General features: G+C 39.3%; 1 protein-coding gene across 9 annotated transcripts in view; it reads right to left on the minus strand.

The window, feature by feature from the left end:
* The window catches only part of Rp1 (RP1 axonemal microtubule associated), a 370,803-nt gene that overhangs the window by 152,656 nt on the left and 200,281 nt on the right, over window positions 1-17,866 (minus strand). For all 9 annotated transcript variants that reach the window (XM_040741510.1, XM_040741511.1, XM_040741505.1 and 6 more), the window contains one exon: window positions 13,545-13,631. In XM_040741510.1, the coding sequence (XP_040597444.1) occupies window positions 13,545-13,631 (87 nt within the window). The remainder of the gene's footprint in view (window positions 1-13,544; window positions 13,632-17,866) is intronic.

The raw sequence follows: 17,866 nt of genomic DNA on the forward strand, positions 1-17,866 counted from the left end.
TCTATACCTACCCTCTCTAGGTCTGTAAACTGTAGGTTGGCTGTCATTCATTTAATAGTATTCACATATAAATGAATACACACCACATTTATCTTTCTGGATCTGGTTTACCTCACTCAAAATGTTTTTTCTAGATTATGAGGGTTATCAAAAGAGAAACAAACACCAACCACAAAGCCCTTGACCTACAATATATCCTATCTACCAGATATGCTAGGGCAATAGTGGTAATGTCTGATTTGACTTTAATCCCACTCTGTGAGATGGAACCCATACAAAACACTGTTTGGGTGGCCAAGACAGAAACTAGATAACTAGTGACCTAAGGTAAAACCAAATGCCACTAGTCTTAAAAAAATAAGTTACAATAAAATGACTCCAAATGATATTCTGCTGTACTGATAGATTTGTGTCTTCCTCAACTATCATCAGAGAGGCTTTTACTGTAGCAGATGGGGACAAATACAAAGACCTACAAGTAGGTGTTAGAGAGACAGACAGACAGAGAGAGAGAGAGAGAGACCTTTAAATTGAACACATCACACTAAATGAGATGTCTCCATCAAATTCCTCCCCATCAGAGCTCCTCAGAGCTCTGGGGACCCTACAGAAGAGGAGGCAGACAGGGTGTAAGAGACAGAGGGGATGAAAGACACCAGGAGAACAAGGCTCTCTGAATCAACTGAGCAAAGCTCATATGAACTCACAGAGACGGAAGTGGCAAGAAGTCTGTACCAGGTTCTCTGTTATACACATTACAGCTTTTAGCTTCTTATTTTTATGGAACTCCTGAGAGCATGAATAAGTGGGTCTCTGATTTTTGTGTCTATTCTTGGAACTATTTTCATCCTGTTGGGTCTCTTGTCCAGCCTTGAAGTGATGGTTTTTGTTTATACTTTATCTTGTCATGTTTGGTTGTTATCTCCTAGAAGCCTGTCCCTTTCTAATGAGAAACAAAAAGGGAGTGGTGGATCCAGAGGAGAAAGGAGATGGTGAGGCACTGGGAAGAATAGGCAAAAAGGAAACTGTGATAAAGAAATATTATATAAGAAAAGAAGTTATTTTAAGTAAATGAAAAATCAAAATAAATAAATAAAATTAGAAAATTGTGTTTCATTGAGAAAAATACAGTCTATTTTAATATAAAAATGAGATGGGAATTTTTCACTATGGCTTGGGATGTTTGGGGTTCCTTTCTAATATCTTCCAAATGCTATTCAGAGGAAATATTAAGGATAAAATTGACTACACATCACCTCTTTTTTTTGGTTTTATGAGACAGTGTTTCTCTGTATTGTTTTGGAGGCTGTCGGTCCAGCCTGGCCTCGAACTCACAGAGATCCGCCTGCCTCTGCCTCCCAAGTGCTGGGATTAAAGGCGTGCACCACCACTGCCCGGCATCACATCACCTCTTTTGATGAGCATCTGAAGTGTGGAAGATATGTTACAAGATCTGGTTTTGGGCAGGGAGAGCCACTGCCAAGGTCAGCGATTAATGTTTTCTTTCTGGTGTCAGAATGTGAAAAGGTCATAAGACTGTAACTTCTCTTGAAGAACATTTTAAGTGTCCTTGCAAATCAGATGCAATGTCAGCCTTGGGCTCTGAAGATTTACATTTCCTCCTGCACCTCATGCTACTCCCATTAGTTACAAGCACTGGACAAGGGATCAGGGATGGATGGCAGCTCTCTCAAACACACAAATTTATTTTTGCTTCAAATAAGCTAGCACGACTTTGAGAGCATGTCTATAAATTGTTGGTATCTTCTGAGATTAAGCATTTGACTAAAGATTTTCAGAAAGGAAGCAGGTTTCCTGCTGCTCAGTGAGCCAGAAACCATTTTCCCTGCTGTAATTCAGTACTTGATCTTTTCTTTCAGTGGTTCTTTCTAGAACTCTGAAGTGAGGAAGTAACCAAAAATGAAAGGAAAGGGAAATAAATACTTAGGAGGTAATTTAGTTAAATCTAAAGATTTCCTGGGGTTGATACCAATTCTGCTATCATTTCATGTAATGAAAGTGTTAACAGATTCACCAAACCTATAACACATTCAAAGGCTTAAAAGTATCGAGGGGTTTCTAGAGAGTTTTGCTCTATTTCAGTCCCTTTATGTAAGCAGCATGTAGCAGAGGCAGCCAGCAAGTGCAAGAAGGGCCTCTGGGCCAGCCTGGCCTCTTGAAGAATGAATGAGGCAGGCATGCTAGAATGTTCTTTTACCTGTTCTTCATACATGGCCATGGCTTAGTCATGGAATTCCAAACAATACTATATGACTTCCCTTACAAAGTAGTTCATACATCTTATAAATATTTCCTAAGTGAACAATATACATTTTATCAATTTCTTATTAATTTTCACAAATATTAGCCCAACGTCTGATAAGTAGCACTATTCTAGACTTGGGATCTATGACAGAGTTCCTAGTCTGTGATTCACTTTCCAAAGGAGGTCAGACAGCAAATACAAAGACATTAGATAAAAACTGTGGTAGCATAGAAAAGAAAAAGTGTTGATATAACTGAAAGCCCCTGACTGCTCACTCTCAGTTCTGAGTCAAAGGGCAGTCTGGGCATGAGACTGGTGCTTGAATGCCATGACCAAGGGCAGAGATGTCACAGGAGTGGGTAAGGCCAGCTGGAGAATATATATATTAGAGGTGCATTCTAGCAGTGAGGTCACTGGGAAACAAGAGAAGTAACTAACTCAGGAGAATGTGTAGGATTCTGATGTGGACTGCTGGTGGGTAGCAACACCATCTATTCATGCAAGTAAGCCTGAGGGAGAAGCAGGCTTGGGTCCCTAGTGAAGAGTTCTCTAGAATTTCACTTAATGCTTTCACTTGGTATGCAGAATCTGTGGAATAGAGCACAGGTAAAATTGTGCCTTACTTAAAGTTTAGAGAAGTCTTAGAAAGTGACAAATTGTGAGAAATTAAACATTGTTTATGCCTTTGACTTCAATTTTAAAATTTATAACTTGATTTGAAACAACGTGAATTCCAGAGAAGGAAAATTAAATAATTTTATTTAATACCACTTGCTAAAATGTGTTCCAGTCTTGCTTTCCTCAACAGTTGAAGTTAATTTTTGTCAGATTATGCTCGGTTATAGGCACCTTCTTTTGAGTCCAAGTTACTTAAAAGTTAAATTAGAATCAATTCAATCATCTAGATTACTGTTCTGCTATAGTAGCATGGGCACTGACAAGCACAGATGGGCAATGCATAAAAGTAAGTCAAACCCTCAAAGTGCCCCTAATATTTGTTGTCTACAAGAAAGGAAAGTATAACTGTGTAATACATAGACTCCCTATTACACTGATGGCCCTATGACGCAGACCCCCTTGTACAATGATGGCCCTATGACACAGACCCCCTTGTACAATGATGGCCCTATGACACAGACCCCCTTGTACAATGATGGCCCTAGACCCCATTGTATATTGATAACCCTATGCCACAGACCCTCTTGTACACTGATGGCCCTATGTCACAGACCTCCTAGTACACAGGTAGCCCTATGCTACAGACCTCCTAGTGCACCGATGGCCTTCAGCTGTCAGAACATCAGGGAATAGGTGGCTGCTCCTTAAAATTTAATTTTGATGTTTTACCAATTTTTAAGGTGAACTCTGAGAAGTTCAAACACTTGAGAGATTCACTGGCTTGCCCCAAAGAGTAACGTGTTCTAAGTGCATTCATTGGTAATCACAAGATGCTATTGACTGTAAGTGGTGCATAAATGCCAGCTGGGAAAGGAGGCTCATGGGACACGGCCTAATGATGGCTGATGTTCAGATTTTCTCACTCCATTAAAGGCTACCATGGATCATCATAGAAACAAAGCTTCTCTTTAATTCATAAATAGTACTTCTCCTGGCCTCCATACCAAAACATGATCTCATATTATTCTGTCTATATTAAAAGATTTGACACTGTGACTTCTGTTCTAGCTCTGGTAAAGAGCCACTAAGTATGAATAAGACCACAGAACTGAAGAAATATGTGCTGGAACCAGCTTAAATGTCAAATTAGGGAAGGGAAAGGCATGGATTTCTAGAAGTAGTTTTTCTTTGTAATATGAACTATTCTGATGAGAAAATACTCTTCTATATATGTTTCTCTCATTGGTTGATCAATAAAACACTGATTGACCAGTAGCCAGGCTGGAAGTATAGGTGGGGCTACCAGACGAGAATTCTGTGGAGAGGACGCAGAGAGAGGTCACGAGACAGTCACCAAGTAGCTGCTAAAGGAGTAACAGGTCCGGACATTCTCTGTTAAGATAAGGTCATGTAGAAATACATAGATTAACAGTTTTTGGGTTAATAATTAAGAGAGAGCTAGCCAGTAAGAAGCCTACACTATTCACTTTCCTTTTTAAACAACAATGCAGAAAATAAGCACTGTCATTACAATAAAATAAACAGCAGATGTTTTAGTTTCCTAAATGAATGGAAAGTTCTAGGAATCTCCTCAACAGAAACTGCAGCTCAATTGCAGATCTCGGCCTGATGAAGGACAGCTTGAAATGCAAAGTGTTTTACAAGACAATATTGCTGTATAAAATAACTTTATTTCTTAGAAACCTTAAATTTCTGGATTATCTTAAGAAATTACATTAGTAGACAAATAAGTTTCCAAATAATATCTGAAAGACGAGGCAACATTTCCAATGACTGAAGTACCAGTAGCACTGAACACCTAGGTTGAAACACCTCGGCCACCCAACCTTTCTCCTCAGAACCTCAGATCAGGAGAAGAATCAATTGAATTATTCTAAAATTCTTTCAAGAGGGGGAGAGTGTCACTGGCTGATGAAAACTAACATTGTATTTCCAAGAATAGTCTAAGCAAGTAACATGTCAATAATGGAATGAATTCTTGAAGACAGTAACTATACCTGTGTCATCTTGGCAAGTTCAAACATCAAGCATAAGCATCCTTTATAGTGGATGCAATAGCAATACTTGAAAATTTTACATATGAGTGAAATTTGTTTGTGCTGTTATTTATTTTCTCACTGAAGTCAAAGGACTGAGCTATTGTTCTCTTCCTCAAACTGTGACATATTCAAGTATGAAATGAAAATTGCATGGCTTATGTGCCCTAAACCATAAAGATAGAATGACTAGTCCATGCTATATAAAAAATATTAAGAGAACCAATAGAGAAGACAGAAAAATTAACAAGGTATGCCTCTGAGCAAAGAATGTTGTCCACTGCACTCACACCAAGCAAAGGGACTGATTGTCAGAAAGATAATGGAAACATTTTGCAGAGATGTGTCTACACAACTGAGTAGTGTGATAAGAGATGATGGCAAAAGACCCCTGTATTTGTCAGCTGAATCTACCTGAATAAGGTCAGGAAACATGCATCCATTCCATCTAGAGACCATTCAAGCACAAGAAAACTACTTCAGAAACAGATACCTCCACTTGCAATGACAAATAAGCCACTTAAATGCGTGACTAAAAACATTTCATGACAATTTATGCCCATCACTGATAACTGAGAGATGCAACCTCTAAACATTAACCACATCTACACTAACTGGGCCCTCACTCCCCCCTCTCTACTCTCCAGGGTCCTCCTTATACAAGTCCTTCCCAGCTATTCTATTGCTGTAACTATGCCTTCAAGTTTATCCACCCTCCAATTTCTGTTTACTACTAAATCTAGTTTTCCCTTCAAATTGACCATGAGACCCATTTTCATTCTAATTTGGGATCATTTTCATAGCTGAGGTTAGATTCATATTAAATGTATGATTTCCTCTCAAATATACCATAATAACTCCCTAATAACATACCACTCTTTCTAGATCAAAATGGTTTCTTGGAATCCCATGTTCATCATCTCATTTTCTAAGTCATGTCAATGATGAACACCTATGTATTATTAATTATGAGTAGATTCATACAAATATCTGATGTTTTTCCACCTTATAATTGTCACACTAATGAGACAGAGATGGTCTCTGAATATTGGTCCCTATGTTTCTTATTACTTTTTGAAACTTCAGTCCCAGGACAAAAAAACCACAGACAATAAACTCAGAAACTTAAACATCCAATAAAATTTAAAATAGTATAAATTTGCATTACAATAAAGCAAATATTCTCAGGGCTGGAGAGGTGGTTCAATAATTAAAACCATGTACTGCTTTTGCAGACTAGCCAAGTTTTGTTCTTAGCTCACAAGCACCTATGACTCCAACTGTCACAGGATGTGGCACCTATGGTCTCTGTAGGTACCTGCACTTGGAAGCCCATAGTTATGGAGACACAGCCCTTCACATAATTTAAAAATAATAAAATAAATCTTCTTTAAAAGGAAAATGAGGCGAGCCTAACTTCTGGTGCCCTGAGCAGAACCACCAAAGACCTGAGGATTGCGCACAGCCCGCACAGAGACTGCCAGCTTCCAAGTCCCATTCTCCATACACGGGACAGGCGAGGTAAGCCTAGGACTGTCTCCAGCTTGCTTTCACGTGCTCTGAGGAGAACCACCTGAGACCTGGGGACTGCACAGTGGATCCCAGCCTAACAAGATTCAGCCTGCCCAGAGACTGCCAGCACCATAGTCCCTTTATCCACCCATGGGCTAGATATGCCTGGGCCTGTTTACAACCCTCATTCCAGTGATCTGCACACAACTAGCCAAGGAGAGGGTACTGCACACTGCAGCCTCCATCGCAGCAGGAGGCAGCCCACCAAGAGACTGACAGAGTCCAAGTCCCATTCTCCACCTACTGGACAGGCAAGGGTCCAGCCTACCCAGAGATACTAGGATGGCCTCCATCCACGCAAGAGGAAAGCCACCAGGGTACTGGATCTGCTCCCACACACTAGAAAGGAACTGTGGTCACATACCCACCAGGAGAGAAAGAGAATCCTGCACCCACAAGAAGAAATGATGGGAAACAGAAAATATGAAGACACACCCACCAACAGAAAAAACAATATGACACTGCCAGAAACTAGAGAATCTATGCCAACAAGACCTGAAGAGCCCATTGCAGATGAAGCGGATGAGAAAGACCTTAAAAACAAACTCATGAAAATGATAGAGTTCCTCAAAGAGGATATGAGAAAATCCCTTAAATGGAAAAAAAAACAAAACAAAAAAATGCAAGAAATGGAGGAAAAAACAATCCAAAAAATGCAAGAAATGGAAGAAAAGACAAACCAAAAAATCCAACAAATGCAAGAAAAAGATGAAAAGACAAAGCAAAAATATAAAAAAAAAACAGTTCAAACAGTGCGAGGATTGAAAGCTGAAATGGAGACAGTTAAAAAAAAACACAGTCTGGATACCAGTGCTTGGGGACTGTCTGGGGACCACCACTGAGTCTCCCTTACCGGCAGGAGCCTATGAACCCCAGATTCCTGGTCTTCTACTCCACCAAGGAGACCAGGTAAATGGGGAATTGCATCCAGGCCTGCCTGGGACTGCCTGGGGACAGCCATTGAGCCTCCTCTCTGGCCGGAACCGACACACCACAGATTCCTGGTCTTCTTCTCCACCCATGGGACTAGGATCAGGACTAGGACCAGAAAGAGAAGAACTATCAGAGCATTGGTCTTGCTTACACCCACTGAAAGGGAACTCTAGTCCCCTAACCACCAAGCCAGGAAGAGGACCTTTCTGAACCAGCTAGAAGAAGGGATGAAAAGGAGAAAATATAAAGAAACTCAGCAACAGAAAAACAAATATGACGCTGCCAGATTCTAGAGACTACACCAGCAAGACTTGAACATCCCAACACAAATGAAGTGGAAGAGGATGACCTAAAAAACAATTTCATGAAAATTATAGAGGCCCTCAAAGAGGATATGGAAAAATCCCTTAAAGAAATGGAACTAAAAAACAAACCAAAAAATGCAACAAATGGAGGAAAAGACAAAACAAAAATTGCAAGAAGCAATTCAAACAGTGCAAGGGTTGAAAACTGAAATAGAGACAATAAAATAAAACAGTCTGAAGGAAGGCTGGAAATTAAAAAGTTGGGCAAAAGGTCAGGTACTAGAGATGCAAGTATAACCAACAGAATACAAGAAATGGAAGAGAGAATCTCAGATTTTGAAGATACATAGGGTTGATGACTATCCTATATGCCATCCTAGAACCTTCATCCAGGGATTGATGGAAGCAGACCCACAGCTAAACACTAAACTGAACTCCTGGAACCTAATGACAGACATGGAGGAGTGATGAGCAAAGGGGTCAAGACCATGATGATGAAACCCACAAAGACTGCTGACCAGATAAGAGGGAGCTCTTGAATCCCAGACTGATGACTGAGAGGCCAACAGGAGACTGATCCAGACTCCACGAATGTAGTGCCAGGGAGGAGGCCACAGAAATCACTGGGGCCTTGGGTAGTAGATCAGTGTCCACTATGGTTTATGAATAAGCGTTGGGAATCCATTCCAAATAGAGGGATGCTCTCTCAGCCTGGACACATGGGAAAGGGCCTAGATCCTGCCCAGGATGAAATGACAGACTTTAGAGATCCCCCCAAGGAGGGTCTCACCCTCCCTGGGGAATAATGTGGGGATTGGGTGGGGGGCTGGGAGGCTGGTGGAGGGACAGGGGAGAAGGGGTGGAAGAGGGAGCTGGAACTGACATGTGAAACATTCACTTTTCTAATTTAAATAAAAACATATATTGAGGAGAAAAATATGTATCCACTAACCCAGACCTTCAGAAAGTTCTGGAAGGAAAACTCCAATCCAAGGAAGTTAATTACAACCAGAAAGATATAGGCAATAGATAATTCCACCTTACCAACAGCCAAAAGACAAAAGAGGCAGAAATCCACATATAATTCCACCACCATCAACCATTCCAAAACAAACAAAAATGAGCAATCAATGGTCATTAATATCCCTCAATATTAATGGTAATAATTCGCCCATAAAAAGACACAGGCTACCAGAACGGATTCTAAGACAGAACCCATCCTTCTGCTGCATACAAGAAACACGCCTCAGCCTCAAACACAGACATTACCTCAAAGTTAAGGGTTGGGAAAAGGTTTTCCAATCAAATTGACCCAAGAAACAAGCAGGGGTAGCAATCTTAATACCAACCAAATTAGACTTTAAAATAAAATCAATCAAAAGAGATGAAGGAGGTCATTTCATATTCATCACAGGAGAAATCCAAGATGAAGTTTCGATTCTGAACATTTATGCCCCAAATACAAAGACATCCATGTTCGTAAAAGAAACATTACTAAAACTCAAAGCACATATAAAGCCCCATACACTTGTAGTGGGAGATTTCAACACACCACTATCACCACAAGACAGGAATACCAGACAGAAACTCAACAAAGAAGCAAAGGAACTAATAGAAGTTATGACAAAATTTGGATTAACAGACATCTATAGAACATTCCATCCAAATAGAAAAGAATATATCTTCTTCTCAGCACCACATATAATCTTCTCAAAAATTGATCACATACCTGGCAACATATCAAAACTCAACAGGAACAAAAAAAAAATGAAATAACTTCATGCATCTTATCAGACCATCATACGTTAAAATTAGAATTCAACAACAACACAAATTGCAAAATCCCTACAAACTCATGGAAATTGAATAATGCGATATTGCACCATGCCTGGATCAAAGAAGAAATTTTAAAAAAAAGAAATTAAAGACTTCCTAGAATTCAGTGAGAATGAAGACACAACATACCCAAACTTATGGGACACCTTGAAAGCAATGCTATAAGGGAAGTTCATAGCACTAAGTGCCCACATGAAGAAACTGGAGAATAGTTACACTAGAGAATTAACAGAAGCAAACTCACCCGGAGGAGTAGAAGCCTGGAAAAAATCAAACTGAGGGCTGAAATCAATACAGCAGAAAACAATACAAAGAATCAATGTAACGAAGAGTTGGTTCTTTGAGAAAATCAACAAGATAGACAAACCTTTATCCAAACTTACCAAACAACAGACTGTGAACATGCACATTAACAAAATCAGAAATGAAAAGGGAAAAGTAACAAATGACAGTCACTAGAGATCTACCATGGAGGGCCTCACCCACCATGGGGAATCAGAGTGGAAATTGGGTGGGGGACTGGGGGACCTGGTGGTGAGGGCGGGAGAAGTGGGGAGGGAAAGGGAGCTGTGATTGACAAGTGAAACAAGCTTGTTTCTAACTTAAATTTTAAAAAAGGATAAAAAAGAAAATACAAAAAAAAAGAAAGCCCCTACTCTCTTTCCCTCCTGAGAAGTCTTTGACAATGCTATAGACATGACTTGCTGAAAGGACCCTCAAAGCAAAGTATCATCCAATCAAATCTGCGTGTGCTACTGCCTCTGCCCAGTGGTTACATCTGTTTTCCAAGCAAGTCCCATATGCCTTAAACCTCCTCTATTATGGACAATATAAATTTCATATGATGCTGATTGATTTGGGGGGTTACTGTTCGTTTTGTTTTGTTTCATTTTGTTTTTAGAGATATGGATTTTCTGTGTAACCCTGGCTGTCCTGGAACTTGCTCTGTGGACCAGGCTGATCTTGAACTTAGAGATTCACTTGCTTCTGCATCCTGAGTGCTGTGATCAAAGATGTGTGCCACCAACACCCAATCATGCTAATAGATTCTTTTCAGAAACATTTTGTCAATGACAAATACAGTTTTAAAAGTACTGGTAAACAGATTTCTTTGCCATCAGGCAACACAGAGCCTCTATTATGTTACTATGTACCTTGCTCCACTCAAGCTAGGAATAAAAAGCTATATGCTATCACATTTCACCATGGAAACATTTACTATGGAGCATCTTATGAAAGCACATCCAGGCTCTCCTACCAGGGAAGTGTCCTCCGAGCATAGGCATTAGTGGAAAATAACTTCTCAGATTCTCTCATATAAATACTGTTCAATCTTAACACCCTTCTCTGCTAGTGTTGTTGGAAAATATAGCTGATTCTAAGCCTTGATATAAAGAAAGCACCAAATAAGTCTGAAACATATTGTTAAGTGAGAAAGTAAAGAAGTTCTTTTCAACGGAATAGCAGCATTTCAAAAGGATATAGAAGCTTAAAGGGTCAAGGATAATTTTAGCATCAAAACCAGAACAGAACAAACATACTAAAATAAGATTTTCTAGTGTAATCACCCATGACAGAGATTGGTTCTAGGGCTCCATGGACATCAACATTAATGAATGCTTAAGTTCATATAATAAATATCATTGTTTTGTGTAGAGCCCTTATACTCTTCATAAATAGCTAGTTGTTAGACAATTTCAGGAATAACTGCCTCAGAAGTCTGGAATTTTACACTTTTTTTTCACAAAATGTCTTCCATATGTAGTTGGTTGAATGTGCAGAGACAGTCCACAGATATGGAAAGCTGGCTCCATAAACGAATGAAACCTTTAATCAAGGAAAGGAGAAAGCTCTGTTTCAAAGAAGACTGACAGGACATGTGTAAGCAAAAATGTAGCCAGAAAGTCACTACTTGGCAACTAACGCAGTGATGGCTGATTCAAGCTGGAATCACCAGTGGCTCCCACACATAGTGGGTGGGAGTTTTATGATGAGTTAGGTATTTACATGACTTAAGTGCCACAGGTCTAAAACATCCCATAAATGACAAAACACACATGTCATAACAGAGAATGAGAAGCAGATGGGTACCAGATTATCAAGTGAAGACTACTTTCACCACTGCAATTTTTATAAACTTGAAACTCCCTGAAAAGAAAGCGTATACAGATAACCCTTCCTCCACACCACTTTGGTGTTTAGTTACAGTTGTAGGTGCTGAACTCATTTGCTGACTCTGTTATTTACTGTCCTTCTACTCTACTATTCACACAGGTCTCTACCACTGATCAGGGGAAAGGATGGTCCCTTTCTTGGTTTCCAGAACTTGGTGGCTCTGCCTGCAACAGGTTCTGCTTGGGATGTGAGTTTGAAGGCTCCATGAGTTTTGTATCTTAGAAGTTCACTCCTATCTCACTACTTGTGATTTCCGCCCAATCTCCATACCACTGACCACAGTTCAGGGCTCTCTTAGTTGCTCAAACTTCTGCACTAACTGCAATGCACTCACTTGTCACTGTGCTATAAAATTGCACTTCTTTGTGTTGGGTATGGGTATGATCTAAGCAAGATTCATAGGTACACAGATGGTCCAACAAGTTAAAATCTTCTACACAAGCCACGGGACTGAATCTCATCCCTGAAACTACATAAAGGTGAAAGGAGAGATCTAACACAAAATCGCCCTCTGATATTCACATACTATGACACACACACACACCACATGAACATACACACAAGTAGTTCTGAGAACAACTTATACAAAAATTCATCAAATATCTCAGCAAACTTAACATTTTCTCATTTATCTTCATTATGAAACCAAAGATAGAATAACAAAGATCACAGATAAGATTATGAAATACTTAAAGTGAAAAAATATTCTGTCAAATTTTGCCAATGCTTGCTGTCTCTCCCCTCCCCTCTCTCTCTCTCTGTCTCTCTCTCCCCCTCTCCCTTCCCTTTCTGCACTCACTTCCCTTTTCTCCAACAAAACTTCCCACTAAGATATTTTACCAGTGTTATTCAAATCTCAAACCTCAGATATTTTACATATCACACACTGTAAAAAATCAATGACAGATGTAGATTTTAAAGCAGACATTCTATAACTCAGCTATATCATTCACTCCAGTATACTTTACTGTTTCCATTTAGAAATTTAAGAACCACTAAAGGTTTAATTACTATTTTTGAAAACTATGGCTGAATGGCAATGCTTAAGATTGTCTAGAAATTAATGTACAAGACAACCATTTACTAAATGACTACAGCAAAATTATTTGACTTCACTGAGCCTCAGTTTTCTCATCTATAAAGTAGGAACAACAATTGTAGACAAACTAAGAGTTGCTGTTAAGAAAACATACAACAGCACTGATAAAACAGCTGGCATTTGACAAGTATTAGCAGATATTTTTGACATGATTAATTGCAAACATATAAAGAAATAAATAAATAGGATATCCAAGTACATATATATGTATATATTATTTGATTTAATTAAAACATAAAAGATGCACATTTCAATATAAATTTATTCATACTAATAAGTACATAGTAATACTTTATAGGCAAGTGGAGTATATATACATATATATTTAGAAAGAGAATGAAGATACAAGTACACATGGAAGGAATTCACGGAAAATGTTGCAAAGATCATGAACTACTTAGGTGATGATAAAGACCACAGAATTAAAATGCCCTTTGCTTCTCACACTTTGTTATATTCTTCAAGTTTTCACGCATTAAAAGTTTCCTTTACACATATCATTATAAAATGCTGTTGTTAAAATATATTTCACAATAGTGAAGCACTTTAGAGTATTGTATCCACAGTTTTTTGCTTACATTACTTAGGACAATTTGTAAAATATTTTTCATTTCCCACTCTGTGTGGCCAGCTTACTCTTTTCATCATCATGAAGCATGCAGCACAAAGGAAGTCAAGCTTACCCTCTGCAAGCTCCACTCTGGCTGCCCACTATTTCCGTCGTGTCCTATCCTGATCTTGTATATTTCTCCAATGCTTCTCAGAACAACCTGAATGAAATGCAAAGGGGAAAAGTTGCTAAGGTATTTTAAATTAAGCACATCACAATGATCTTGCTCTTTTTCAGACTGAATGCACTTTGCAATTGTTGGTGGCTGAGGTGCTCTTAGAAGGCCTTGAAGAACAGATTCCTCTCCAGAAGCCTGTCATTGAAACTCACAGACACAGGTTGAGAAAAAGAATCCTGTAACTTGACTAAGAATATGCAAAAAGAATCGAGATAAAGAAATGGAATAGAGAGCATGCTATATTCTTTGACCACCACACATTTGTCAGTAGGACTAACACTTCTTGCATATCAATGACAGAAAGAAGGGCTTTAATTTTAAGAAGAAAATCAAGAATTTTCACCAAATAAAAGTAACATTATAGAAATTTTACAAGTGGATAGAAGGTACCTATAAGTCTAGGACTTTCTTCTACTTTGAAAATCATTGACTCCTTCACTAAAATGTAGATGCCAGAGCTCAAGGAAAAGACATAGTCCTATCCACAAATATATGTACTCAATTAGTTTTTGTTTTGGAGAACCGGCATTGGAATTACCATGAGCTCAATGGAAATGCTTGTGATTTTAAATTGAAAAAGTTATGGTATACATCTCTGGTCCAAATTTTCTTCATGTATTGAATGGGCATAAGACATTTAAAACAAAATTCTAGACCTTGTACAAGGTCACAAATATGAAAAAATGAAAATAGTGGTACAGTCTCATCTTGGAAAAATGTGTAATATGGAGAAGAATCCATTTGAAGACAGATATTCACAATATAATAAAATAGTCACAGACATGGAGCTGTGAAGATTTAGAAAATGAGCTATAGCACCTAATCAACTAATTGCTAAACAAAGAACTACTTAACCTTTATGATAGGTAACCATCTACTGCTACAGACCACAGTAGGAATTTATCAAAATGTCTTGCTGCAGGGTACTGTGGGCAGGTATGAGGAGGTTATGGTGAATTTCTGTAATTGCCTGCCTGTGGCCCCCATAGGTGACTCCAAAGCCATTAAAACTATTTCACTTCCCTATTCTAGGCACTGAGATTTTGATAATCATTTTTCATGTCTGTTTTTCTCTATAGACTAGAAGTTAGAGGAGCCCTGGACCTGAAGCAACACCAGGTAATATGGTTTGTGCCAGAGTTGACTGGAAGAAGAGAAATCAGGGTCTGACTTCCTTATTTCCAGAATTGTTCTTGGAGGCAGAGCTGTAGGCTAGCTCTTCCCATGAGAGGAAGTAGGAAGGTGTTTCATCTTTGCAGCCCATTTTGTCTCAGAAAGGTAAATCAACCTTTAATTATACTTTTGTTGTCCTAAAACTCAATTTGCACATGAATATAAAAGTACCCTTTGTCCACATTCTAAGTGAAGACACTAACGGAGTATCTGAGCAGTCAGGTCACTTGAAACATGTGACATCATGCCTGTACTAAGAGCTAGCTAGCGCAGCACAATGATCAACTCCATCACAGCCAAGTACAAGTGCTTGGTATGCATTGCTATTCAAAATGCTTGGCTCCAGGGATTGACCTAACTAGGACAGCTAGGGAATAAAGAAAATACAAAAACAGAGACACAAAGAAAAGTTGGGAGCAAATAGGAATGGCTCTCTGTCGGAGAAACTGCAGCATGCAGAAAGATTGGTGCGTTTACTGTATACAGCTGTTCAAGGAGGAAGGGTTTATAGTATACAAATGAATCAGAGAAGCAGGTATAGATAAGCTCTGGAGTTACTGTGTCTGGAAGGGAGCAATCTGCATGTGTGCATATCCAGGAGAGAAAGCTATGATGGACCTTTTCTGTACACACTACTATCATCTGCGCATGGACCTGAGGAATGCTACGCCATCCCTCTGAGCCTTACCTAGGAAGAAGGTGTGCCAACTTCCATAGGTCTGCAGCTTTGGTCTTTGACCTAGCAGACTCCTGCCAGTAAAACACACCCTAAGGACTTGACATAATTAGAGCTTCCTCAAGCCCACACAACGCAGGGTTTCTTCAGTGACCCAGAAGCCCACTGAAAAGGAAAACTCCTCAAGAGTCTATTTTACAGGATAAAGCAGTTAAGTCATTTCCTTAAGCATCCATACCCATCAGGTTCTAGGAGGGAATATAAGATGTGGACTCAAGTCCATTTGATCAGATATGCTATACTGTCCTCACAGACACCTATATGAATACTTAAAGACTTAAAGGAAAAAGTTAAAGACAAAGTTAGAAGTGGCAAAGTATGCAATGCAGAGGAGTACAGGAGACAGTACCACAGATTCAAGAGTGTGGGTGAGCTAATCCTAGTTTAGGATTATCCAGTAACCAGAAGCCAGAAGTGCTGTCTCCAATGCCCCATGATCCCCAGCCCAGACCTTCTTAACTTTAGTATACATAAAACATTACCTGGGAAGCTTACTAAAACGTAAAGTTTGAACCAGTCAGTGGGTATAGAAAGGGATATGATATTCTGCAGGCTCCATTGGCTCCTGGTGTTACCTATTACTGTCTTGGAGTCCACATATCTACAGAGGCTAAGAGGCTTCCTAGTTCCACCATCCATCACTGAAAAATGGATAAGCAATCCATCCAAAGTAAAGGAACTAGGGAAAGGTTCATTTAATCTTAATTTCATAGTCACAACACTGGGCCCTCGGTTCTTAACCAGTTTACAATTAAGTTGATGCAAAAAGAATAGTGGTTGCATATTGTAAACTTTTATTATTACACCTAAACCCAGCTACATCTTAATAAAACTAGGAACAATTATACATTTTTGTTGATAAAAATAAGTTTATTTATCCCCGTAACATGAAATTTGTGTTTTGTGGAAGGTTTTCCCCACAAACAGCAATGGGTACTCTTGAAGAGGTTGTAATTTGTTGGCAGAAATCAGGGAAATAGAGTGAATGAGGCAGAACTAACTGTGTAGCCAATATTTCCATGCTCTGAAGCAGTGATTGTGCTGCATGCAGTTAGGCATTGTGGGAATCATGGAGAAGAATTGGACCCATTCATGGACTAACACCACCGCCACTGTTGCAGTTATGGGTGCATCCCATCAATTTCCTGATCATATTTCTCAGATGTGGCTCCCCTGGGATTCAGAAAGCTGTCATGGATCAGTCCTGCAGCATATGACCCAACTGTGACTGCGACTATTTAATCAAGTTTGGCACTGGGGAATGCTTTAGTACTTCCTGCTACATGCAATCTACTTTTTGACACACACCACAATCTCATCAAGAAACCATTCATTAGTAAATAGAATTAAGAGAGAGTGACATTTTCCCCACCAGCTCATTGAGTCTTTGGGCCTTTCAGTTTGCTTCAAAGGGTCACCTCTGAGATCTTTGTCAACTACTCCTATAGTGTGAAAGGAGCAGATTTGATGCATGCTTTCGCGCAGTCATTGTGAATGCCTAATGGTGGGACTCCTGATGATGAAGCTTCTACCCACTATGCAAAACCGTTTGATTCCCCATGCACTGCGCCTGAGCCAAATGTGTTTTGATGTTGCAGGTTCCACTGCTGCTTTATGATCCATTTTCAACTCAAATAAGAATATAGCTTGAATCTGCTTTTTATCTAACGTAATTTCTATAGTATAAAATAGATATAAAACAAGCAGCAAGCCATTAGCTGGAGTCATAAAGGGATAGAGATACACATTAAAAAGATGTATGACTCGACTGTATTTATTGAAGAAAGCATTCCAATTTTCAACACTGCAAATTTCAACACTGCAAAAACTGACACAATTGCTTTCTCACTGACCTATTACATTTATTATGTAGTAAATAGGATTCTTTCTTAAGGTTTACCCATGTTCCTTCTGTCATACATCACCCCAGGGCTTACAAAGGATGGAAGTCATTGTCCCCATTCTACACATAAAGAGAATACTGGTATAGAGAAATTAAATGGCATATTCAAGGCTACACAGTTGTCACACAGGAAGCCAGCACCAATCCAGCTCACCTGGCTTACAGTCTGGTGTTGGAACCAGGACTACGGCTAGAGCATGCATTAAGCACTTAGGGAGCTTTTAAAAGCCTCAGCGTCCAGGCTGCACCAAAATGAAATGAGCCAGGTTCTCTGGGAGTGCAGGCAGTGCTCACTGGGTTTTAAGCTCCCTAAGTGTTTCAGTACGCAATCGTGAGCCTCTAAGATTCCACCCTGGTGAAAACTGTCCAGAAAAACAGTAACAAAATTTGCCAGAACATCAATAC

Source organism: Mesocricetus auratus, unplaced genomic scaffold (assembly GCF_017639785.1).
Source record: "Mesocricetus auratus isolate SY011 unplaced genomic scaffold, BCM_Maur_2.0 Super-Scaffold_6730, whole genome shotgun sequence".
Lineage (NCBI taxonomy): Eukaryota > Metazoa > Chordata > Mammalia > Rodentia > Cricetidae > Mesocricetus > Mesocricetus auratus.